At 39.1% G+C, this 27,669-nt stretch overlaps 1 protein-coding gene across 3 annotated transcripts in view; it reads right to left on the bottom strand.

The window, feature by feature from the left end:
- The window catches only part of KIAA1549L (KIAA1549 like), a 103,102-nt gene that overhangs the window by 19,714 nt on the left and 55,719 nt on the right, over positions 1-27,669 (bottom strand). For all 3 annotated transcript variants that reach the window (XM_087744189.1, XM_087744182.1, XM_009461523.2), the window contains 4 exons: positions 19,422-19,600; positions 17,567-17,784; positions 12,231-12,360; positions 6,429-6,776 (listed from right to left, as the gene is read on the bottom strand). In XM_087744189.1, the coding sequence (XP_087600315.1) occupies positions 6,429-6,776; positions 12,231-12,360; positions 17,567-17,784; positions 19,422-19,600 (875 nt within the window). The remainder of the gene's footprint in view (positions 1-6,428; positions 6,777-12,230; positions 12,361-17,566; positions 17,785-19,421; positions 19,601-27,669) is intronic.

The following is a 27,669-nucleotide window of genomic DNA, read 5'->3' as shown; positions in this document are numbered from 1 at the left end:
GTCAGAAATTAAATACCCGCTTCACATGCTGGCCAACAGGAAGTTAACTTTTTGTGGCATCAATAGTAATTGCCTTTTATTTGAGAATTTACAGTGCTTGGGTGATTTTAGGATGTGGAAGAAAACATGAACAAATGAGTTCCGAGCCAAGATGAAGTCTAATTAAAATAAAACTTTTTAAACACTGTCTCTGTGACATTTGTAACCTTGCTGGCAAAGCAAATCTGTTATGATTATGTGAGACTAAACAGCTGCTTTGGACCCACAGGAAAAAGATCTCAGTATTTTCACTTCCTCCAGAAACAAAGTATTTTAAATATTCAGAAAGCATCCTCAGAGCAGCCTCTAGTGAAGTGATGCTGCCTGTGAGCAATGCATATTTCAACCTCTTCCTTTCAGCTTTGAAGAGATGAAAAGAAAATTCTTCACAAAAAAACCCAAGCTCTGTAACTTTCTAAAGCAATAACAAAGGTCTCAAACAGTTCTGAAAAAGCAGACTAATTCAGAGGAACACAGGACCAGCCCACTAAGTCACAAAATTAAGCATCTTGCCCATAGTAATTCCGGATTTCACCACTAAAATACACGTGAAGGACAAGTAATTGTGCATGAAACCCATGGCACCCAAGAAATGACATGTAGAACAAAATTTCTCTTCTAAATTCTTTGTACTGCCATAGATTAGAGGTCATAATTTTGCTAAATATACTCAAAGACAGAGGGATGATCTCTCTCTAGCACTTCATTGACACTTCAACACATTGTGTTTTTTGGGTTTGTTTTTTTTAATTATGCTTTTATTGACAGTGCTTCAGAGCAATGCACAGGATTCGAGATAAGATCAGAGCAATAGCAAATAACAAATTATGGGGAGGCTGTCCAGTATCAAGACATAGGCTTTTTGATAAAAACTAGAGTCCAGAATGGTTTAGCCAGAGAAGCTCCCTCCACAAACAGCAGAGAAAGCTAAAAACACGTTGCCATGGGATGAGTCACTCTCTATCTCCTGCCTGTAGAAAGAGCCTACAGGATTTACATGATTAGCTCAGACTTAACACCTACATTTAGGTTTGAATTTGGCGATATAAGTCCCACACTAAATATCAAAACCCACTATCTTTCAGTAACCATCTTTAAAAATTACACATTTAGACAGTGTTCCAATACCTTCTTTCTCAAATAGCTGCAAAACTGGGTTAACACAGAAGAAAGGTAACTTATCAAATACCGACTTTTGATGTCAGGGTCTCTAAGGGAAAAGCAATACAGACCAAGCATCTTTCTCCCACCTCTCACTGCCAACTCTTTTAAAGCAGGGTAAAGTCCCTCAAAGGCATGTCTATGAAAATAATTTTTCTTTTCAGGCCACCTACAAAGTCTCCTAATATTTCCTTTCACCATGCTACAATGGTATTTGAAGTATTTCTATATTTAGATGGAAAAAAAAAAAAAATCTAAAAAGGCAACAGTACAATTTCCTAGCCAGGGGTTGGAAATACTGATTTTTAATGAAAGAACTGTATAGAAAAAACAAATGCTATTCGCATCAAAGAAAACCTCAACTAGATTCCTCCTAATAGTGCTGGACTTGAAATGGTCCGCAATGCCTCTTCTGCATCTGAAAAGCTGGCAGTGCTCTCACAGGCTGAATAAAACACTTCCTTCTGGCTGCACAAGCCTTTCATCCCACATCTTGCTCTCAGCATCCATTTGTACCAAGATTTGCCCCCTATTTTAAAGGAACACCACATGAGCTAATGTTGCAGAGTAGTCGGTGACTCCAGATACTGGTTGAGTGTAACAGGGTAGACAGAGACGCAGAGGTAGATTTGGGTTTTCTCTTGTGTGTTAGTGGATGTGCTTTGGAATATGGACATCAAAGGAGGCATTTTAAGGGATCACAAAGAACAGTTCACAAACGTGCTGTGACTTGCACCAAAAATTTGGGGGGAAAAAAGTAAAATAGAAAAATTGAAACACTTATTTTGCTGCTTACATAGGAGCTGAACAATTTTGAGTGAGTGGCAATATTTTGCTAATGGCTGGCCAGAGGGAATCCTATTAAAGTGAAAAATCCTGTTATGAGGTCTGCTATGCCATGCCAAGGAAGAGTCCATCCTGGGGGACAGCAGCCGATCCTCTTTGTGCTAAGCTTCCACAGACACCAAAAGCGTTACGAGAGGGAACTCCAATAAAATTTCTATAATTTCTCCAAAGGGTTGGGGCATTAGTGTTTTCCTACATGCAATACATAAATGGAAGACAATGTTCAGAGGCTAAATTAAACCAAAGTTTTACTAAAGAGGCCTGTGTTATAGATTTAGATGATCCCTTAGGTTCTAGGCTAACTGGCATGATTGTAGAAATAAAGTCACTTCACTGAAATTCATACACTGTTGTAAATCCAATCAGAAAAAAACCCAGCTGATTTCACAGAAAATTTGCCTAATTTTATTCTTCAAAACGAGTTTATCCTTAAAAAAAAAAGTTGCATCACTTTTGTTGTTCACCAAGAAAAAAAAAAAAAAAAAAGAAAACCAAAACAGCTTAACAAGAGAAACATTCTGCATGGATTCCAAACTCTATTTTGTTGGAAAATGAGGACTTGTATAATACAAAGGCTATAACAGTCACTGGCAGAAGTAATAAAATTTGAGATTCAGGACAGACTGCACAGGTACCAGACTGCAGAGCCCATGCAACCCTTTCAGGAAGAAATGCCAGTGAAGGAGTCTGTTGTGGCTCAAACACTGACAATTTAAAAAGTAAACCAGTGAAGAATTTTGAAAAGAAATAAGTGCAGTTTAGCAGAGAAACTTCAGCCTCTGGGCCCAGGAGACATACAACACAACCCTCGGGAAGATAAAGTCCAGCCACCAGCAATCTGCACCAGTGTCTTCTACAACCCACAAAAGTCTGAGGCCTGTCATGATGCAGGAAAGAAAAGTTAAATCAGCACACAATAATTAAAGTCTAAAGGAGAAACTTTGCAGTTAGCTTTAAGGCTACATTTCCCTGGTTGCAGTATTAAAATATTTTTACTACCTCCAACTTACAGATGTATTTGTCTTGGGTGAAATTATTCAATATTGCCTTCTAATTACAGAAATATCCATCTCCTTACATCTCACCATAGGAATTAAAAGGGCAGTGTCTTTGTTTACTCATTGAATGATTTAACTAATTTGATTATTAAATTGCAATCCAGGAATAATGCAAACTTATTGATTTCAGCTGGATTTGGTTTTGCTTTGCTAGCTGTCCTGTTTTACACTTAGTTTAGTAACTGTTATTGAAAGTGGCTGAACTTTGGTAAAATACTCTCAACTTTACCTCTGTTAAATGAAGAGAAGCTCTGAGGACTTGGCTACAGTACCGGTCACTCAGCCTGCAAGTCTGTCCATTAGCATCTGTTGTATGGTGCTAGGTCTCACCTTGGGACCAAGCTCTGTTACTCTCACTCCTCTTTCCAGAGCACTAAAGAGGACAGATGGGAACTGGTCTAGCCTTGTCATAAAGAGTTTTTTTTTTTCCCCTGGCCATAGTTCTCTGCTCAACTCGGCTGCACAAATTTCCAAAGCAGTAACATGATCAGCTGAGGTACAATGCTGGCGGTCGGGCTTGTGTTATACACTTGCGGCTATAACTCCATCCTCCAGTCATAGTATAGCAGCTGGATGACAAGGACCCAGCCAAGTGTTGCTCATCCCATTTTTGGAGGCTCCAGAACAACACTAAGAGTTTGCGTTTCACTAGCTTTTCTCTGCCAGGAGAAGGCACAAGCCCCACATGAAAGAATCCTGTTATCACAGGTCACCCATGAGCAGTTTGACAGACAGGCATTCCCTCACAAGAGCTACAGAGAATCTAGGTTTTAATGCTAGCATATAAAACAAACATAGAGGGCCTCAAAAGGAAAAAGAAAAAGGAAAAAGTAGATGCATGCATGCTATGGAGAAATAGACAACTGTTTGATGGTGGGACTAGCCAAGAAATTGACTGAAAAAAATCAAAGATCCATAACTTGGAGGACACCTGAAGAAACATAGACTTGAAGAGTGGTTCTGGTTCCCTGAAAGCTTATGGCACAGAGAGGAACACTGAGATGGAGATTTGCATGCTGATTTTTGCTGTTTTGCCTCAATCTGTTTACCATTTGTGCTTTATAAAGGTAGAGAACATCTGTGCTGGAAATCTTATGCAGCACTTGCATCACTTCTGAAGTGCCTTTGCAATAATAAAACCTAAAGTTGCACTGAAGTTACTGGAAAGTTTGTGGGATCTTGTAAAAAGTTGACAGTCTAGTGTAACTGGACTGCGAACAGCCAGATCTCAGAAGAGAGTGATGGGCTGAAGATCTTTACACTTGCATTGTATAGAGACCCAACGGTAAAGGCAATGTCTGCATTTCTTCTATCTAAGCAGGCAAACACTTTTGAATCTAGATTTCAAATTATAATAGCATTGTTAATGTTGACTTTTAATTGCTGCTAAGAACTGAATTTTAAGAAAGGGCAAAAATAAATAATTGTTGGTTTGCATCCTCCCCTGCATAACAAACATCCCAGTGCTCAGGTATCTCTCATCCTCAAAGCTGCCGGAGGCTGCTCACTCACCCCTTGGCTCACTCACCCCAGACACCTCCTCTGCCTGTCAGCCAGCCCGCTCCCGAGTGTTCCCCTTTGCAGCATCTCCCCCAGAGCTGCTGAACGAAGGTATCCTGGGCAGGCAAACAGCTGCTAAGGTGCTGAGAGCAGTAATTCTTCCATGTTTTTCCTACCCACAGGTCATTTCCCACACATGTCTCAGCTGGATATTTTCAATTCCAATCCTCTGTCCCCATTTGAGAACCAACCAGTAAATGGCTTAGTTAAAGTACAGCTCATATTCCTGAAACTAATATGCAGAAAACTATGAATTAACAGCCCTTATCCAAAGTCCAGCAGCCTGTGCCTATCCTAATCTGTGGTGATCAGTTATCTTCAGGGAACTTTTTAACGCTATTTTCAAAACGCCAGAAAGATAAGCAAATGCTTAAAGGTCCTTAACATGCAGATGATTTAGAAGAGTAATGAGTCTTAGAAAGAAAATAGTGAATCATTCACCAAAAAAGTATGGCTATTACATTTTTTTAAAAATCTTTCACCATATAATATTTTTAATTTCATTCTAGAAAGACTCTCTGAAGTGTCAAAGTAATTTGACTACCCATTAGCTGTCTCTTAAGCTTGTAATCGAATTCTAACCATAAAATACAATTATATGCTGTATGAAGTTCATCGGACCAATTTCAAAGTGCCAGAAATAACCTTTAGCATGATTTAAATAGCACCAGCGTGAACCTTTGCAGGCAGTGCCATTGGCTTTCAAATAGGTTCAGAATAGTTGAGAAGCAGCATCCTTTAATGTATTTTTTTATTGTCATGGAGGAAGTCACAGTAATAGTTATTATGAACTGAGAATATTTTTCTGCATTATTGTCTTATTCTAGCCAGAGTAAGGGACTCCATTTTAAATGCATTCTTTCAAAAAAATATTCATTTCTGACCAAAAAAAAGCCTTAAAATGAAAAACTTTTCACACTCCTATTGATAGATGGGCTATTTCTTATCTGAAAGCAATCATCTCTTGTTTACATTTGTACCTGACATATGGGAAGGAAAATATTTTGTTGAGTTTCACAGTACCATGTGTGGGAATTCAGGGGTGGTTTAACATGCCAATGGTGTGCACAGTGCTACTGCAACCGCTGTCTAGATACCTACAAAATTCCATTAACAATTTCCATCCATGGATTTCAGTTCTTAATTTATTTATTACTTTTGTGCGGTAAGGACGTTAAGTGCGATTTGAGGCTAGAAAATGAGGGATAAAGAGCGACTTACATAAGGTCAACCAAGAAACCCGTGGAATTAAACCATCTCTAGAGTCCCAAGTCAATAGCTATAACTGCAAGATTGTCAATAGCAGCCCACATTTCAGGTCACTCTGATTATTACTCTTGGTTCCCTCTCTTGCAATGATGCTCTTCAGTGATGGACCTCATGCAGAAGCGTTGAATGTTTCATACCCAGCTGCCTACATAGCTGTTCTACAAAGCCAGATTGTGTCCTAATGTGCGTTCAGCGAATAGGAGGAGACATGCAAACAAGTTCTTGATCTGTTGAACAGCCTGGAGCTTAGTGCAGCCCATTCTTTCAAGTGCAATTTAGACAAGACAACCTTGCTGTTAAAATAGATACTAAGAGTCTTCATGCAAGAGATGGGCATGGATAAGCATACATACATACACCCCACTAGCCATACTTATTTACTGTAAGCATGGCTTTACATCTGGTGTTAAGCATGTAAGTGGGGCTCCATCTTTAAAAGACGTGTCTCAGAGTAGAAGTATCCTTATGATATTACTAAAGAGAAGTTTCACTTACTGGTCTTGGTAAACTGTACTGATACATTTCTGGTCTGTATGTGGGTACCCACTGTACCCCCCCTCTAGGTCGGGTCATGGTACCAGGAGCACTGGTCACAACCTCCGAGTAGGGCAAGTGCGGTGCTGAGCTGTACGCCTCCTGCCTGCTCTGTCCTCCGTGGCCCGCAGAGGCCAGGCTGAAAGCCTCTTCCAAGAGCATATGCATCTGCTGTCGAACCTCATCAATGGAGGGCTGAGAACTTAAAGTTGAGGTCTCCGAGTGGCCTTTGGCCTGACGGGACCTGGTGTAACTCCGAGGCTCGTTCACACGGTCAACATTTGTTTCTTCTATAATTTCAGGCTCAGTCTGTTGGATGGAATAAAAGCACGTATACGTAAAAAGCTTTACAAGACAGTATTTGTGCTGCTTCACACAAAACATTCTCAAACACAGATGTAACATATACAGAGTCAGGAATTGTGACAATATAGATGCATGACAAATACTGGAAAGGAGTGATATGATGCAGGCGAGTATAATAGCCAGGGACTCAAAGACCCCTTTATATCCTCCATTGTTTGCTGCGAAAACTAGCAGGAACAATGTATAGCAGATTAAATTGTCAATGATCCACTTACTTAAAAACAATTAGAATTAATGCTTAAATTCTTTTCTTGGTTGTTAGTATCAATGGGAGCACAACTGTGCCAGGAGGAGTATGGCTCCCTAAATAGTACCATCACTATGAAGGACCCCTTACAAGGGACCGCTTGTTACAGCTACAGGGACTGAAATTCTTTTGTCCATTCTCACACATTAAGATTTCAGAAGAATTAAAGTTTAGGAGTTTTCCTGAACTTTCTAACCCAGTGAGGACAACTAACAACGACACCACAAACTAGGTCCTGTCCCTTACAGAAAATATCCTGACCCTGCTCAGTCATCTTACCTAGCCACCAAACATTAGTTACACAGAAATTTATCCAAAACTAACATGGGAACAGTGAATGTAAGCACCTACTCTAACAAGCAGATAGTACTTGCGCAGCTTAACTTGAAAGGTTACTGCTAGGGTAATTCCTTCTGTACAGATAAGTACAAACAGAAATCACCCCCCTGATTTTTTTGCCTGTAACTATGGAAAAAAACATCATATTATATGAACTTGACAGTGAAATACCTAACTTGATCTATCGTCTGTAAGATTAGTTTTACAGGCTATAGTTCTAAAAAATACATGTTAAACAGGCAATCTGAAAAAGCAACCAATTTCTAATTCTTTAAATATCGGTTAAATAAATTCAAAATGCTAGGATAACTGGAATGAAAAATAGGATATGTACCTCCTATATATAGCACGTGGTTAGAATTTTGTTAGCATTTAAAATAGCTGCAAAATAAAAGAATACAACAGGATGTTCTTACGAAAAATTCCAGCATTGCCCTGATAATTTGCTCGAGTGCTCTGTAGCCCCTGCTGTGGCATACTTTTTTCTCCGTATAAAAGTGCAATAGATTTCTATATACCTGACTAGATAAGCAACTGTGCCCCCAACCTTTTGCAAGCTATGTATGGTCATATATATTATAGGACAATCATAGTACATATTTCTTTATCTGCACAGTCAAATATCGAACTGACTTTCTTCTTCTGTTATCAGCCATTCAGAGAAGAGTTACATGGTTAGCCTAAAAACTAACAATAAATTTAAATAGAAGATCTTAATTTGTTTTCTCTCTTAGCTGTTATAAATAAGGCTTTATTTTGTATTTAATGACAATACAGCAATAAGAAAGGAAAATTAAGACAATAATTAATCATTTGAATATTAGAATTTAACCGTAATTTATACATTTATATTTATACAGTATATTATCCAAATTCAAAACCACAAACCCAACTTCACGCTTCCTAAGTGCTACACACATCAGACTGGGGGAGGAACAATAGAACAGCACAAAGTTATCTTAAACTAAAAAACTTTGTAGGAAATCTTCAACTAAATAGTTTCCCTTCATTTTCTTCCTGCATTTTGATTCCACTGTTATTTGTGTTGTTACAGGGTAGGGTAAATACAAATCAGATAAATTTTAGAAGTCTGACTATAGTCAGTTTGTATGTATAAGTGCAACCAAAGAGCCTCTGAAATCATACAGTCCCAACTGGATGATTAATAACCATGGCTCTACTATATCCTCATGATTGTAAAAATATCAGTGAATGGAATCCTACTAGAGACCTATTAGTACCCAATGCTGAAATAAATCAGGTTCTCTACTACAGCCCGCTGGGTGAAGCCATTAGATCTCTATAGAAAGTCTAAAATATATCATATGAATAAAGGATGCATATTAGCAGTCAACATTAAGTCAGCTTTGATTTATCAATATAAAAGTTGGCATGAAGATTTTGGAGGAGACTGGTGACCATTACTTTTCCTCAAGTTTTAAAATTTATTTCAATTCATCCTATCGCTTTCTGATGTATGTCATTTGCTTTCCTATCAGTTGAAACCTGTAAGTATCATAAATAGATGTCATTATATGTTAACATTACCATTATAAAAATCCGGTTATTGTTCATACACCATTACTGTATAATACAAGGAACTGGAATTACATGGAGAAGGAGAAGAAAGTCCTGTACTGAGAGACAGACAGACTTTATACACTGCTGGCATAAAACTCTGTTGCTGCCACCTTATCAGGAAAATTCTTCGTGTGAACATTAATCCATAAGCTTTTTGAGGCATTGCATTAATTTAACTATATCAATAAAATTATACCAGTAAATTATTTTGTATATTAATCTCTTAGATATGTATAATAAGGTCATTTTCTTCCTTTTACACCAAAAACAGCCTAAATATTTTCTACCCTAGTCAAAAGCTCATTAGCAGTCTAGAGGATCTAAACTCTTTCATCATAGCATTTGTTGTACTCACCATTGTCTGTGAATGTGTTGGAAATAATAAACATGTTAATAAAGTCTCCTTAATCTACTTGCTAGGTGATGATACTAAACCCTGTTGAGATTATTTAAAATTGAAAGGTAGGTACTGTTCAATAATAACCCATTTATAAAAGATGCTATAAAGGCAAATAATCTACTCAGAACATCAAACAGTAGAATGTGTGCTCCAAAATAATACAAAAAGCTACGTATTCTATACAGACAGGTATGTAACTATTGACCTCATATCCTGACCAGTTTTTAGCTCAGAGAACACAACCACTATTCAGAGAAATATCACAAAAAATATCATTATAGGGAATGAAATATTTTTAGAAAACCATAATTGAAGTATTAGAAAAAGGAACCATACTAAAACAAACAAACAAAAAAAAAAAACAATAGTGTGGAATGGCAGATTTCTGAGCTCTTATTTCCCTCTCCTATTTAAAGGACAGGGCAAAATCAGGCAGATCATAAATCCTCAGGATTTGGTTGTGCATATCAGTCTAGCAGTCTTTAAGAAGTTTTCTTCAAGAATCTGGGGAATCTTAGTCTCTTTTCTTAAAAAAAAAAAAAAAAAACAACAAAAAAAAAGCATTTTGGTAACGGTTCAAATAAAATAGAAAGCAATTTGTTAATATGTAAAAAAAAAAAATCTCATGACTTGAAGATATTATGGGCTATTGGCTTCATTGATTTGATCATTTGGAACTGCTTGTGAAAGACAGATTTCACCATTCGTTGGTAGGACTTGTTGCTAAATAATCTGGGAGGAAGAGGTTAGCAGGAGTCCGAGAAAGCTGGAACATTTAGAATGACAAAGCAGATGCCAAAAAATAGTACAAGATGTTACTAGGTAAAAAAGAAAGAACATAAGATTCAGCATACAAACTTTTTCAGAGCTCTTTTTCACCCATTTTCAGAGGTCAGATTTAGAGAGGTGTTTAGTTGCACCACTGGTGAGATCCATATGAATTCCATGCATAAATGTAGACATAAGTGCTTGCCCGTGGGTATCCTGGGAGACCAAGCCTCTCAGACGCTTGGCACAGCTCTGAGGAACCTCAAACAGGAGTGAGGGAAACCAGCCCACGCTGCAAGCTGAGGCTTGGGAGCTAAATTTCAATATCCTGTCCCATTTTCTCCTGGCATTTTTCTGCTTTCAGGCAGGAAATACAGGCACAGTTCGAAGAGGTGCACTGCAGTGAATCTGCAGCGCATCAGGCAAAAGGATTTTTATCAGTAAAAAAAGACTGTGCCATGGACAGCTCACCCAACCACAACCTTAAAACAAAGGGGAAAGAAAACTTGTGTGTGAGATGCACAGATCTCGGAGTTTATCATTACTTTTAGGACATTTTAGAATCTGCATAACCTCATTAATCTACTTTCAAGGTTTTTAACAAATTTTCTTTAAAATATGTTTTATATAGAGTATACACAATATATTAAAATATATTTTTAAAATCTTCTAACTACTTATAGCATATTAATTTTGAACTAATAGCAGAAGGCCATGCCTGCTCCCAGAATGTTTTGAACATTTGTTTCAGGAAGATATCACCAATTAAAAACTACCTTTTATTGGCGTATTTAAAAAAAATCTCTTGCTTTCTTGAAACATATGTTTTTAGGATACTGAGGAAAGGCTGGCTTGACAACGTTTTTATTATCTAAGAAAGCTCCAATAATAAAGGAAAACATTTAAGTGGGGTAAAAAAAAAAAAGTATCTTTTTGCAAAACATAAAACCTATTTTCACGGGTTATACTGTTCTTTTTCCAGGCTACAGCGATGTATTCTAATGCCTCAGAAAGCAGTGAACCAGTCATCCCACTTACATGGCACAATATGACTCATGCAATCTGATGGGAAGTGTCCAAATGCAGGAAATAATTTAAGAAATCTGACACCTACAACATGCCCCAAAGAACTCTGAAGAAGATTTAAACTTCCCTGAACACATCCCCTGACCTTGGTACATTCCTTTACCTTGCTAAAAATGCATCCCTGGCAGCTGAGAGTTGAGAACTAAGCCGCACACAAAATGCTTGTCATCAGAGTTTAGGGGATGAACAACCAGCAAATGAACTTCCTTATTTTCCAGAATTGTTTAGACGTTTTCCAGGGACTGATCTTCATGGCTGGCTGAGCTACAGCATTTTGTACATATGGCGAAGGACTGAAAAATCCTACATTACCCCAGTGTGGGGACTATTTTTACCCTCATTCTCGGTGCACGCAGTGTCAACTTGCACCCAGTGTATATTCAGACTGCACAAGACAACTAATCTAGCCTTGTGTTGGCTGTGTGAGTTCCTTGGATCATAAATCAGCATCTCCTCTGGCTGGTTTTGACATTTACCTATTCAAAACTTTCCCAGTTGTGATGTAGTAAGAGGACAATATCTGTTCCTAGGGGATTTCCACAAAACACTGACATCTGGACTTAAGTGAAATTCCCAGAAGTTGGTTGTCCATTCTTCTGAATCAAGAGAGCAGCATCAGGGGTACAGAACAGAGGATTTTAATTGCAATGAAAATAAGCTTAGTATCATTTAAGTGGCTGCATACTTGGAAGAAGTATCTAAATTCAGAATTTAATACTTTGGCAAATACTGAGTTTCAGGACAAATGTTTTGTTTGCATTTCAGACTGTAAAATGATGTACAGCTATAAAGTACATGAAAGAGTCTGTGCTTTGAGTATCCTGAGCCTTTTTCAGGATGCTGAGTGCACATAACGTACTGTAACAGTAAATACCCAATGGCACTCTGGCTTGTAGCTTCTCAATAGTTTCCTGGTTTTAGAAGTAAGTTAAGACTTTGCTGAGAAAATTTCACTGCATATATCTAATAAACTTACATCATATCCACTGTTACGGATTCCACGTCTGGGTCTTTCTCGAGTCACAAGAAGATCCATCTCAGTTTCTCCTGGGCTAGGACTGTTCAAAGACTGCCTGCTTCTGTATACTGAGTTCTTCATTGGTTGCCTAGAAAACATGAAACAAGAAAACAGTAAAACGAAAACAAAAATACAACAGGCAGCAGTTTTCAATACTTACCTTTATTCTAAAATGATGACGTTCATAAAAATGCCACTTTATTATAGGATATTCTTTCTACGTATATTGAAGTGCTAGAAATCAGTAACGTTATGAAGATATCATTAAATTTTGTTTACTGTTAAAGAAAATAAAGCTACGTAAAAGACATGGACATCATGCGTGGGAGCTTATCAGATGAAATATGTCCAAAGAAGATATCAGAACCCTTTTAACCTCAGCTGATATGATTCAAGTTCATAAAAAATAAATAGGTGCTATTATCAAAAAATAATAGGACCTCCCACACACTCAGATGGGGAGCAGAGATTGTGGTTGCTGATCCTGAGCAACGAGAGAGAAGCGGAATAACACTCCACTGAAACAAAACACCCAGCAAAGTGAACAGGAAGAGAGACAGGAGTGGGAGGGAACTGCTTGCAAGATGCTGTTTTTGAATAGCCAGTTTGGTAACTGGCCACAACTTTATCAGAGAGCTGTACTCCCGAGCATTAAACCGCTTCCAGCATAGCTCTGAGCAGCACTGGGGCAAAGGCATCCCTAGGCATTGAGCTTTCACCACCACGTGCTCAGAAGCAAGGGGAAGCAAAGCTACTAGAAAGACAGCATAGAATCATAGAATTGTCAAGGTTGGAAAAGACCCTTAAGAGCATCGAGTCCAACTGGCAACCTATCACTGCCAAGTCCATCTATACCATGTCTTCAAGCACCGTATCTATCTGTTCTTTAAATACCTCCAGGGATGGAGACTCAACCACTTCCCTGAGTAGCCTGTTCCAATGCTTGACCACCCTCTCGGTGAAGAAGTTTTTCCTAATGTCTAACCTAAACCTCCCCTGGCGCAGCTTGAGGCCGTTTCCTCTCGTTCTATCACTCGTTACTAGGGAGAAGAGGCCGACCCCCACCTCACTACAACCTCCTTTCAGGTAGCTGTAGAGAGCAATAAGGTCTCCCCTCAGCCTCCTCTTCTCCAGGCTAAACAACCCCAGTTCCCTCAGCCGCTCCTCATAAGACATATGCTCTAGACCCTTCACCAACTTCGCTGCCCTCCTCTGGACACGCATATAACTCAATACCCAAAATATCCTGTAATCTTTCCAATGCAACCATTTCTTTCCTTGTTACTGGTTATACAAAAACAAATATAGCATTTCTCTGTAAGATACAGAACACATCTGTACATAAACTCTTCAGGAGTGGCTGCCAAATCACGATACAGGAACTTCATGAAGCTGCATCTTTTAAGAAGGCTACATCTAAACCAAAAAAGTTTAGGAGATGCTGTTCTCATAGTGTATCTGGCTATTAATCATTTTCTTGAAGAGCTGAAAGCAGAAATTTGAAAGGGGGCTATTGAAGGGAGAAGGCTTCAGTGACTTTTCCATCATTCTCCTATGCTTGCCAGGTAACATGAGAGAAAATGCAATCCTGTGCTATGGTTTGATTGAAGGGCAAAAAATGCTTGCATTAAAGTGAACCTGTGGCCGAGAGCTCTGTTTAAGTTAATAAGTGGGGTAAGAATAAGGTCTCCAGTGTTTTAAATGTTTGGGACTGCCTGAACTGGTTACAGAGAGATCTACAATATTTGAGATACTGAAAAGCCTAGGACCATTTCTATATGTGACATAAGAAGAAACCACATTAAGTAGCCTCTGTTCCATTCAGTAATTACAAAGACTTCATGGTTTAACCTCTCAAGAACCATCAATGAAACGGAAAGACAACACAGTCCAGATGAACTCACTGATAAGAAATAATCCTTCAGATATTACAGGTTTCATTACCAGAACTTTTTGCCTTGACAGATTAGAGCAGCAGAAACTGGTTTGCAGAAATCCAGACAGACAGACATTTACATGATCAGATAGGATAAAAGGTAGGACCAAAAAAAAAAAAAAAAAAAAAAATTTCACACTTCTGATTAAGCTAAGTACTTGAGCAAGTACTTAATTTTAAGGCAACTTTCAAAAACTTCTGTGTGACTTTTAATCACAAATCTCCATGCACATGTTTGAAAGTCCCAAATGCACTGCCAAAGCAGAAGACAAGCAGAGGTTTTGGAATAAATTTCCCCTATAAATATAATACTGAATAAATTGAAGTGCCTTATCTTGTTTCTTCCAAGACTATACTGTCGGTATTACCAGAAAACATGGGGAAGTAGGTTATGCTAAGGCTAATCAGATCTGACAATCTCTATATTCCTACATTAAAGGTCTCTAAAATTTCATACGTGTTTCACAATAGGTCCATAAATACTTAGCTGATGCAGTTGTGATATATTTTCTAAGGGATTCAAATATACAGCTCTCTAATACATGCAGATTCTTGACCTGATTACAAACTATTAAAGAAAAACCCAGAATAGTGCATATCATCAGTAGGCTCTTAAAATTGCCTTGAGATTGCCAATTAGCTCATTTAAGAAAGTTTTACTAATGAGAAAAGAGGTATGAACGCTAACAACTGGCATTCAAATGGGTTAGCAAGTGCCTTCTGGGAACACAACTGGAACATTTTAACACATGAATTTTATGGTACAGAAGACTCAAAGGTACTAAGAGCACAAAGCTGTTCTTGAACATATCAAATTATTTAGTGGTGATGTTTTTAAATTGCATTTAAAAGTGATTTAAAACAAATCCAAAATGTAAAGGTGATCTTAAATAATGTAATATCAGCTGCATCTTTATTTTCTGATATATTTTGGAAATGCTGTAATAATGTGATTTAAGTTAGCGGAATATACACAAAACAGAACAGAGTGGAATAGACCTTTTCCCTAGAACCTTTGAAATCTTTGACTTACTTCTAAGTGATATTATTTAAAAAAAAAAAAAAAAACTTCAGTTTTTAATTGCTGTAAATATAATGATACAAAGCAGAAAAAGTCAGAAATCAAATCTTTTTGATTTTAAGCTAACCTAGATTGCTTTAAAAGCAATTTTATTTCATTATGGAAATACAATTGTATTGATTCATTTATCAGTAACCAAAACACAAGTTGCCTTGCAGTATTATTCAAGGTTTTGCTCCAGCAGTATGCCATTTTAGCCATGTTATTTTTAGTTAGAAAAATGAAGACAATAATACTGTCATGTGTGTTGCAGCATATCAAGTCCCGTCCCCAGTCTTAGTTTGGAAATTTTAGTATAGTCTTTGGCATTGGTTTGTTTGCAAACATCTGCAACATCTGTGAAGTTCTCTAAATGCTTTGTGTCTTTACAGAAAATGCATGAGAAATGGTTCTTCTCTCCTCCTATGTAGGGATACAGACTATATATTTAACAAGTAAATCCAGCAGTCAGCCTTTTATGGTTCAGCTACACAATGAAATCATCCCTCTACAGCAGTAGACCTACCTTCAAGCAGTTTATATCATGCCAGTGATCGCCATCTCAGACAGACTATGACAAGTTTACACAACACATTAGAAAGCAAGCAGAAAAAAACAAATGTATTCTGGGACCTTTCAGCACATTGGCACATGGACAAACAAACATCAGTATATTTAACAAAAAGCAGATGGTTAGCATTAAAGCTTCATGTGTAATGTTTTAAACATTTCCTACATGGCACGTGACACATAATAAATACCCAAAGTAATGCCTCAGTCCTTCACCGTATGTACAGCACACAGTCATATCCACATTTCTACTGTTTCATTTATGTCCTCTGGACAGACTGTGCAGACAGAGCAGGACTCCTGTGTACTGAGGGTTCAGCATCTTACCTTTTCAGTGCATTTGGAGCAATTTATTCCTCCTTCACTGGAAAACTGTACAAGGAAACGATGCCCCAGACCCTCCAGCAAGGATATAACATCCAGTTAAGTCAGCATCTCTTTTCTTCATTGACCAGTGCAACCCTGGGAAACGCCCCATCAAGGGCAGTATCCCTCAGTCATTTAACTCTAGACCTATAGAAGTTCATCTGGTAACAGTTTTTGACCAGGTTCTGAGCCAACACTGCTTTTATAATTCCCATTACAGTCTTTTTCATTTCTGTGCCCCAAGGGTAATTGCTGAAGTTGCACTGTATGCAAAGACTGTGTCACCACCAATGCTTTGATTGCAGTCATGATTTATGCTCATAGGAAAACTTTGCTCTGAACTTTCCAGGAGATGGGATGCAGGACTGCACCTCCAGGCATAAGACCATTTCCAGAGGAACTGTACTTCAGTATCCCTTTTTCTCTCATGGATCAACTGCTGCTGGTCCCTGATTACAGTAAGAACCAGAGCCCTCGTGGTGTGAGGTGCAATGGCAAACACACTGTCTTATAATCCTTCATACCTCCACCACCCCTAAGGAAGAGGAATCTGCATACTGTGCCATTCCTGGGGTAGGACTGCTGTGATCTCCTCTTTTCAATGTGTCAGCTTGTGCTTCAGAGAGCACCAGCACTGGAGCAGGTCCACCCACCCACCCACAGTAAGCTCAGGCAGAATCAGTATGTACACTCCCCCCTCGTTTCTAAAATAGGGAGATGAATACTACTGGTGTGCCACCTTCAAGAGACAGCGAAGTGTTAATCAAACATTAGTACTGTTATACAATATGCCAGCTTCACATCACAGATGAGCAAATTATGACTTTCTCTGTTAAAGGCACAGGAAGATCACCAATAGCAGGTACACACACATCCTTACAAATACCATCCCTGCAGGATTTACTGAAATACGTGGACAACGTACTGGCTGGGTTATCTTATGCCTACTGCAATAGTTATATGCAGATAAAAATAATGACACAATAACACCACCACTGAACTTTGGAAAAGAATGGATTCAGACACTAACTTCCTGGCTTAAGTCCACTCTCAGTATTACCAAAAAAATTGCTACCACTTTTTCTATTTACCTTACTTAGAAAATGACTCACAAGAACTTTTAACAGTCCCTTCCCCTATTTTTTTGTCTTGCCATTTCTTTCTTTTTAACCACATTGCAGTTTTACCAGATAACACTTTCATAAATAATCATGGGTTATATGAATTTTCTTCATAAAGTTGGAGGGACCAGCCTACCATACAATAAACAGTTGTCTCATTAAGAACAGACCCTTTGATTCCCTACAACCCCTGGACATCAACTTTCCTCCCAGATGAAGAACTGTGTATAAAAAGTCTCACCTGTTCTTAGGCTCAGCAAATGGAGATGAGACATCTGCATCCGGATCCAAAATGTGGTCAAGTTCTTTCTGGTTTTTTTCATACATCCTTTTTCTCTCTGTCAGCCCCTTGTTATTATCAACCTGTGGGAAATCATAGTACCCCTTCCTCTTGGCTTTCAAGCGCAGCTTGTTGCGGTAATGTTCTATATCGGACTTCTGCTTCAAAGCCTTGTTCACCTAAAAGGCAAAAAGACGTTTAAAGGATGGTGCTGGGCTGGCTACTTCCAAACAGTATTGTTGGAATGTGTTTGATGCACTGCATGTGTCATTTTACAGAGTGCTTTTTGTACCAGACCGTGCCATCTGTAAGCAGGGAGGAACTGCAAGTGAACAGAGTCGCTGCATTTTTATGGCTTGGCAGATGGTTAAATAATTTTAGCCTAAAAACTACGTACCATCACAACAGTGACTCAGATACACCCACTGAAGAAAAACACCGATGATGTTAGCCAATTGTCGTGACCCAACACCGTGCTTGCTTTTGGGCACCACAGGCAGAACTCACCAATGAAAACTCTTCTAGGGTCTTGTAAGTACAGAGACATCGCCCCTCACTACAGAAAACCTTAAGTAAGTCATCACTGGTGGCTGGGCAAGAATTCTGGTGAAATATCATCATACGTTCCTGTTATTTATACGTATCCTTACAAATCTGTTACGGTCCCCTGTTAGAGACAGGATCCTTAAATAAATGGGCGTTTGGTCTGACCTGGTACAGGTCAGGTCCCATGGATGCTCCTAAGTATTGAGAGAATTGCCCTTCTGCTTCAAGTTGTCAGTTACATGGAAATGAGCAATTTACTTGGGCTTTGTGCTCCCTGAGTCAAATTCTACAGTCTTCTCACAAATTTCAAGAAATGTACGTACAAGAGAGCACACAGCACCAAGAGTGCCATTCTGTTGACTTACAGAAAATAGATGCTGAAATCTAAATAAGCCTTTCTCTGAGTCTGGAAACTATGTGGCACATCAGGGCTTAAAATACAAGTACAAAATGGAGCATGACAGACTGCTCTAATCCAGGCCCACATGGGAAGCCTGATGACACTGTCTTTTACTGTCTCTGGCAGCAGCCCTCCCTGTTGCTTTTAAACAGCATCAGGGAGATTCTGGCTGATCTTTAAATGACTGTTGCAGTGAAAGTTTGCAAACAAGACACCTCTCTGGCTTGTCCCCATCATGTTTAACAACTGTATAAAAGCCTCAGTCCTTTGTAAATGGACCAGTCTTGATTAAATCTACATAAAAACATGAATAATCATACAAGTGTTGGAGCCAAAGCATGGTTTTTGGCTAGCACCTGGATCAGACACTTGTGCCATTCCACTTTGTTCCCAGGAAACAACTGCCCCCTCTGTGCACAGGCTGGAGTGCAGACTGAGCAAAGCCACGGTCCTGTTCCACCACTTCTTGCTCTGAATGAGATGTATTGCTCTGTATAGAAAGATCAGCTTGGGACCTAGATGATCTATATACATTTCCATGTTCAGCCAGAGAATTCATGTAGATAGAGATCTTATTCTGCTCTCTGCCTTCATTACTCATCTTTTTAAAACTAATACGACAGGAGAGAAGGATATTGAGAAGGTAGGAATATAGACAATTGCCTCTTCAAAGGTCTCATGCATTCACAGGTGTGTTACAAAAGAGCAGATCTTAAGTTCTCAGACTTCCGAGCCCACAATGCTAATGGGACTTTATATAACATCAGGGTGAAAAGCTCCTTCCAGTCCTCAATTCTAATGGGCTTAAGATTGTTCCACCTGTGGATGTAGCCAAGGAAACAGCTGGAGACATTACCAGACAGTCCTTACCTCTCCATTAATGATGGCAGATTCCTGGCTCCTGTCTGATGCAGCATGAACAGCAGGTAATGCCACAGGTTTGATAGCTATGAGTTGTACCGATCCAGAAGAAGTGTCGAAGGGGTCAATGGCAGATTTGGCAATGTTATCAAAGAGAATGCCTCCTTCCTCTTCATCACTTAGGGGCACTAAAGCACATCAAACTTATTCAGCATAAAGACACAGATATTTTTACCACATGTTCAAGGTGAAATTCAGCGAACACATGCTTCAGATTAATGATGTGCTCAGTACACTCAAGGAGCACACCTGGGAGACCTTTACACTGAAAAAAAATCCCATTAGATTACAGATAACATTATGTATTCAAAGGATTATCTGGCACTCCCCCAAAGAAGGTTGATTTCCAATCTGCACTAATAAGATGGAAAAAAAGGAGAAAAAGAATGACACAGAAAATTGTATGGAAATGACAATGAAAGTCAAAGTATATCTTTTCCTAGGTTTCACATGGAAAAGACGTTATATGTGCACACATACACACAAGTCCACACATACCAAGGCATCAGTAGTTACACCTGATCTAACCCAAGAGTGCAGCTTTTTTTGTGTCTTATACTGCAAGAGCATGGGCATTCTCAAAATTTGAAAAATAAACCTACTGATTTTAGCAAAAGTTATTAATGCTAAAAATGCCATCTGTTAAAATGAAAGCATTACTGTTGTGTGTTAAAACATGCTTGAGAAACTGATGGTGTCCAAGTTTATGTTATTTTTTTTGCTTTAGAAAGCAGTACCTCAGGTGGCTGTAAAGTTAAACCATTAAAATTTCTTAAGAGACAGGAGAAGGCTTCTGAAAATCTTCAAAATTAAATGGCATGGCAAAGCATCTTCAGTTTTAGATTTATATAGAAATGGATAACTCACTCATACAACTGGGCCCTCTCTCCTCCAAATTTTGTTTGTAAACCTGCATCACCTTGTCAGCTGTTGAATCTTAAACCTTTTATCCTCATTTTGGAGTAAAAGAATGACTCTAAAGTACGAGCACAAATTCTACAAAGAGATTCTTGCAAACATTTTTGAATAATTGTGCTATTAGAGAGAAGAATGTTTGCTCCATCTCCTAACTGACAGGAGCAGAGATCCTCTGCTAAAGAACAAAGTGGTCTGCTCTAAATTTATTTCCTCTGAAAATACACTCCGTTTTAATATTTAATCACTGCACAAATTACAATGGACTTGAATAAACTCAGCAGTTTAGACAGCCAGTGATTTTGGTGAGAAAATATTTGACAGTGGTAACATAAAATATGAACCCACTGAGTAAGCTTATCTTTCTGTCTGTACTCAGTGTGGACTGGAGTTGACACTACTTGAGCTTTTGAGAAATAGATGGGTTAAATCATTCTGTCATTAAATATTGTCCCTCCGGCTCCACAGAACTGTCCAAATATGATAGAGGAGTCTTTACCGGGTCTGAAATCTCCTCGCCTCTCCTGGGGTTGTTCAAACACTCTGAATTTGTATGCTCACCGGAGCAAGCAGATCACAAGCCTGGCTCACTGAAATTAACTGCCAGACTCCCACTGATGACCACGCCGCCAGAACACCACACCAGCAAAATCAGATGAACGAAGAGATATTTGCCTGTCTCAGACCACACTTGAACAGGAAGGCATTTACATTACAATAAGTATAAAAGTGAAGCATGGATGTTCTTCCCTCAGGGCATTTTGAATCAGTTCAATTCTCATGTAAGTCACCAGATGCAGTTCTGGAAGATGGGCGTTATCTTTAATTCACCACAAACTTCCATGCTGCCCTAACAAGGTACCTCCGCTGTGACACAACTATCTCCAAGAGAGAAAAATTTTTTCTGAATTATATTTTTCACTGACAAAGATGGTGTCTCATGATTATTACAGCTCAGGTGAGCCTGAATAGTATCTCATCAGTGGTGCAAGTACCAAGAAGTTGTGGAATCGCTTCCCTTGGCTGCGTGTCTCAGCATTTGCCTGAACCAGGCATGCCCGAAAACCCTGGCTAAGCATCAGCTTGCAAAGCATGATTCTTTCCAAACATCCTCTGCGTACCCTACTTCAAGCAGAAAGCACCAAGAAGTGCAGCTGCGTTTCCACCCCAGTGTTTCAGAAGGACTGCGCTTGCTGAGACCTCAGCAGTGATCTCTAGGCACCCACAGAGAGCATGACTAGCTACAGATGCGTGGGTTGTCTCCTCAGACCTCATTTCAGGATCAGAAACCAAGAGTTTTGCTTAATTAAACAGAATTCCTCTGGTTCAAGGACTCATTAAAGGCAAGAAAAATTAAGGGTAAAGAGAATCAGGAATCACAGACGACAGCTACTTCTGATGTGGTACATTAACACTGAAGAGCACCCTCAGTATATCAGCCCTCTCATTCGTGAGCACATCTCCTGCATCTACTGCAGTGCCATTGGCATGGAAATAACAGCCAAATGGGACTAGAAATTGGAAGTCTATTGCACCTTAGCTTAGCATTTGTTCATTAATTGGCATTTATAATATAAAAGTAGTTTTTTCCATTGCCTTTTTCACCGATGAGTGATAAAGGGAGTCTGTAATCTGCAGTTACTGACATGCTGCTATAGTTTGTATTGGCAGTGAACCGTAAGCAAGTATTGTCGGAATTTTAATATTTGCTCCTGTCCATCCCTTTCCGAGAGAATTTACAGCAAGCATTTATAATGTGATTGAACCACAGCAACCTCTGAACTTTAAAAACAAACCAAAGGGAGCTCAGAGAAAAGTGGGAGTCCTGGAGTGTTTGTTTCTGCTGTGTGCCCCTGCCCCGGGCCAGCCCACCCATCTGAATGCCTCAGCTGGGCAAGCGACCGATGGGCACGGGAAACTTCAGAAAACTGCCCAATTGTGGTTATTATCAGTAACTATAAAGAACACTTGCTTATTATAATTAGCAACACAGATTTAAAGCAATGCTCTTAATTTCTGTTTTTAAACAGATGCATCCCAGCATTTTTATGGATTTATTGTTCTTTTACTCTTGCTTGCACTGTCTGCGTGCACACATAGCAAGACTTAGAGGTTCAGTGGACAAAAAGGGCAGAAAACCAACTTAATCACCTACTTAACAGTAATTTCTCATCTCTGAAACATCTTGTGCTAGATATCTTATGCCACATGATCCATTGAGATTGAATTACTCATAATCTTCCTGTGACTGAAGCACATGAAGATATACCCAAAGCAATCATTTATTCAGGTTGAGTGCCAATTGCAGTGAAGATCAGCGTGGCACTAAGTTTTTGAAGAGCAGGACCATCGCTGAAGCTTTATCTCCACATCACTGCAGCTGTTCGTATACAAGATTGGCTAGATTCAAGCTGTTTCAGGGATGCTAGCCTCCAATTTGGGTGCGGATCTGCACTATTTCCAGCCGGCGATGCCAGCAGGTGGTGCTACCCACTCGTGCCACTGGTCCTCCAGCAAGTGGAAAAGGGGCTGTGGAACTGGAGCTCTGAGCGGTTAAGAAACAATTAGATGGGTGGAATATTCTATTTTTATCTAGTTATTAATTTATATTTTAAAAAAAGTTATCCTTCTATCAGCCTAAGATTTCAATATGAAGGCCACACAAGATTTTTTTTTCTCCTCTCTCTTTCCCTCCACCTTGTCTTTCCTCTCCTCTCCCAAATCAAAATATGTTGGAAGGAAGAAAAGGACTGAAATACTTACCTGTAAGAAGAGAAAAAAAAAAAAAAAAAAAAAAAGAAATCTAAACTACCTGCAGATCAGATAACCTTACAGCAAAAGACTTGAAACAAAGATATGTGCTGTCCCGCTCAGAAGCGGCCATTTGACCTATTTTGGAAGTCCTCAGAAAAAGAATGACATAGATGGAAAAAAAACATGTGAAGCCAAAACGTGGGAAACACTTGCAAGCAGGTAGACATGCTCTGCCTTTTCTTAGGTCATTCAATGAAGCATTAAAATTTTTCAAAAATTTATTTTGTATGACAGGAATGCAAACATTATAACCATACCTATCGTGTGCAATGAATTCTCTGAGTAATGGAAGGGCTTAAAATAATAGGAAAGCAAATAGATTATATTAAATGAAAATCATAAGTTTGACAAGGAGCGAACTATGCCACAGATCTAAAAGACTGCCTCCTTAGGAAAGAGCCTGTCTATAAGTATTTCAAACAGAAATCCTGACTCCTGAATATAAATTAATAATGGGGAAATAATTTTCATTTTAGAGAAAATCTCTCTATATAGAAAGAAATTGGAAATTTTCTACATCATCTAAATCATTCAATCCGTCAGCTGACTATCTCCAGAAAGGTATGAACAAGAGCTCTTAGCAATAAAGAAACGTATACATCTGAAGGAGTTTATAAGCCTATAAGTAAAATACAAGTATTGTAACATCAGTATCTGAACCTATTCAGGACTGAAACACCTCTCTAAGATGCTGCAGTGTAACAGAAAACACACTTGTGTGCACATGCACACACACCCTTTCCACAATACCCCCAACTGTGAGACAGTGCAATTCTAAGCCTTTCAAGAACAGCACAAATATTATATTTTCAGAAAAGCAGACTGCTTACAGACTAATGGAAGCAGCTCATGATTCCTCCCGGATATTATTTTCCCATATGCAAAGTCTGCTAAATACCAGGCCACATGTCTGAGGTGTTGCAGTCCTGGGTTTGCCTGGGATTCTGAAATAGGAGTTACCCAAAGAGGTCATTTGAGATTGCTAAACTGACATTTGCAGGGTTTTTTATGAAACTGTATACATGGGGTGTCTACTCTTCTATTAGCTGCTTGCTTTGTTCACTTTCTATGAAGGTTTCTTGTCCTTATAAGCAGAAGCAAGGTTATCTCTCTCTATGGTTATGTCTTCTCTTCCAACCACATCTGCCTCATCTACTTAAATATCAGTGTGTGCCAAAAAGAGACCATGTATTTCATAACATTTGTAGAGAATCCATCAGTCCCTTTTCTTGGCTGCCACTTCTGTAATACCATCCTAGACATATTCAATAATTAAAAAAAATTATTTAACTGACAAGGATGATGACTATACAAAGAAGACAGGGAAGGCATGAGAACCTACAACAGAAGCCACTTTAAGAAAGCAGTGCTCCAAGTTTTAAAAAGCTTTGCAGAAATAATTTCTGTTTGCACAATAAAACCATGCATTTGTCTTCTTCAATGCTGACATATTAGTGAAAGATCACAACCATCCAGACTGCCACTGGATCTGATGGCATGAACATCTACACACTCTTCGCACTGTTGCTTGGATGAGAACTGCTGTCAGACTCAATTAGTGGCAGAGTAAAGCTCATCTGGAGGGGAAGGCAGACGTGAATTAAGAAATACTTCATTGCACAACCATCTGCAGATCCCAGTTCCTTCAGAGGTCTGCTGCAACAGGCACCTTAGCAACATAGAATAAGGTATTTTCTTGCCATGAGAAAAGCAATCAAAAAGACTGCCTCAAAAAGAAAAAAAGACAAGCTGACCTAAAAAGAGGTCAAACAAGGTATTTTCCACTTATTTATGCATGTTCTACCATGTCTGTGAATACAGCACCGGGGTGGCCGCAGTGATGAAGTATGGACAATTCAGAGGTGCTGTTTGTTCTCCCACTCTCTCTCCAAGGAAAGAGGTGGTGGAGCAGTGGCGCTTTTGTAGGAGTGTGAAGCAGCTCAGAAACATGGCTCAGAAGTTCACACAATAGGTTATAACACTTGGCTGCCTCTTGCAAACCAAAACCAAGTGGAGAAAGCAGCAGGAAATGGTATTGGCCACATCTGAAGAAACAAAGGGTTCACTGTCACCAGCAGGATGCTAGCAGGGTCACAGTGCTCTCTATATTTAAAACACACACACACACAAAAAAAAAGACAGTGGAAGAAATGGAAACAGTATGGGGAAATATTAGGCTATGTCACACAAGCTGAAATCTTTGGAGAAAAAAAAAAAAAAAAAAGAATCAACGTGTAAAGCTTCTGGGAGGCCAAGACAAGGGAGACAAGGGGTTTCAGCTGAACAAGGGGATTTTGTTCCTGTTTTTTGTTGGGTTTTTTTTTTTACCCTGCTATGGTTAAATTACTCCAGAAAAGCCTAGGAGTTTACTGTGAGGGGGTTAAGAGTTAGATAAAGATCCCCACTAACACTCTTTCTGGGGCAAATGAAGCTAATGCTTCAGGATGAAGGAATGAATGATGAAAAGAATAGACTCCTCTCTCTACACCATAAATTCTTCCTCGCACTCTGATTTCTCAGCCTTTCAGAGAGACGGGCATCATGAAAGGGAATCATCTCACTTCAAATCTGTGCATATGCTCCAATGCAGCTGTCTGGGCTCCTTCCGTACTGGAAAGAGAAAGGCGAGTGCCTCCAGAGCAGAGAGATCTGTCCCAATTAGCTGTGACCCTCTGGAGTCACTTGAGAGCCTACTTGGTTAGGTTAGATTAGGAAACCAACTTGAAAGGACCAGAATTTGGCAAGATGAAGCCCTTTCCACCCTAACTTGTATTTCACCCCACCCAGCACAGAAAAGGCAGATGAAGGGTGCTGGATGTTTGCTAGGATACGCCAGATCCTCCAGCTACCTCTGTATCAAAGCAGACTGCTACATCACTGCTACTGGATTCAATTGCTGTTGCCATATTTCATTTTCATTTGAGTCACTACAGACAACTGCTAAGAAATTCAGAAAAGCTGGCTCTGACACTGAGCTGCCACATCAGACAGTGTGAAAACTGGTGGCCCACACTTCCATACGGTAAAGGAGGCAGTGTATCATAGCTTAACTGAGTTACACCCAAAAATCCCTTTGATTTTAGCTAAGCCAATAATACAGCCAAGTTTTCTTCCTCAGTACTTTGTTCCTGCAGACACCTGATTTTCAGGTATCCCTACAAAGAAGAGAAGGAAAAAAGAATTAAAAATTTATATAACAGCTTCTGCCTGGATAGAAAATTATAGCCTTAGAGACTGATATTTAAAAAAAAGGAGTGAGGTCCCTGACTGAACTGCTTCTGAAAAGTTGCATCTATTTTCGAAGACAATGCCAAATGCTTGGAAGATAAGTACTCCAGCTGGGATTACTAGGAGGAGGAAAGGAAGATTTCTTATACAAGTTTGACTCTGCAAATATTCACCTGTGATGCGTGTCCTTTCTGGATGATGATGTTCAAGTACAGAACTGGGTTCTCAGCCCAAAAAGTATGGAGTCACATACTTCATTAAGAACTGCTAGCAAACTAAAGGTTTCATTTTTATCAACACAAAAAAAGCAATCATGCCTTCACAAAGATGCTAACGGGAAGGTTGCAAGAGCAAGCACTCAGAGTTTGGAAAAACGACCTATATAACTTCCACTGGCTTCATTTTGTGAGGAGCTGGTGAAAGAAAACTTTTTATTGTAGGCTACTACAGTTCTTTAAGTACGTGTGGTTCACCATTTGCTTCCCCATGAATGATGTTAGGCTTGATAAAGTGATAGGTGAAAGTGCTAATATCCTGTTGTTCTCTTCCACGCTCTCTTACAAACCTGTCTCGGAAATTGCCAGTACCTCTGTTGGCTGATTCATTCATCTCTCGGTCCTCTAACATATGCAATTGGGCACTTTTTTAAAAGGTTTTAATTCTTTTTTTTTATTTTTTTTTTTAAGTGCCCAAAATAAATGAAAGCCCAACTCATCAACTTTTAGAAAGGAAACTGCCTATTAGAATACTAATAAATGTTTTCCAAGAAAAAAAAAAGGAAAAAAATGCCATTATCTTACCAAAATCTACCACTAGTGTAATACAAATAGATATTTTACTCATGCTTTCTGTAGAAATCAGGGTCAGCTAAAGAGTTCTCCTGACCCTCCAAAACATCAGGTCCTTAAGCCAAGCCTGTCAGTCTGTGCTGGTTTCATATTGTTCACTCTCAGCCTTGACACACTCCAGTTGGAGTCAATTTTGATACAAGCCATATAGAGTTTATATACTGAGGTAACATCCAGTGCTGTCATTTTTCCGTGTAACTAAATGTCAGCAAGAAATAGAATCTAAAATTGGTCTGTAACTATGGCAACTAATGAGCCATTCTAACTTGGAGTCCCCAAATCAAACATGTGACCATCAAGGGATTCATTCCAGTTTTAAGATGCTGCTTTTCAGAGAAGAAAATATGCTGCTGCTTTGCTGACATGCGCATTAGAGGCGTCAGCCTACAACC

The sequence above is a fragment of the Nipponia nippon genome, unplaced genomic scaffold (assembly GCF_047370975.1).
Source record: "Nipponia nippon isolate SJK-2023a ecotype South Korea unplaced genomic scaffold, ASM4737097v1 scaffold_10, whole genome shotgun sequence".
In the NCBI taxonomy this organism is placed as follows: Eukaryota; Metazoa; Chordata; class Aves; order Pelecaniformes; family Threskiornithidae; genus Nipponia; species Nipponia nippon.
Note: the sequence above shows the minus strand (reverse complement) of the source record. Positions and strands in the feature narration are given on the sequence as shown.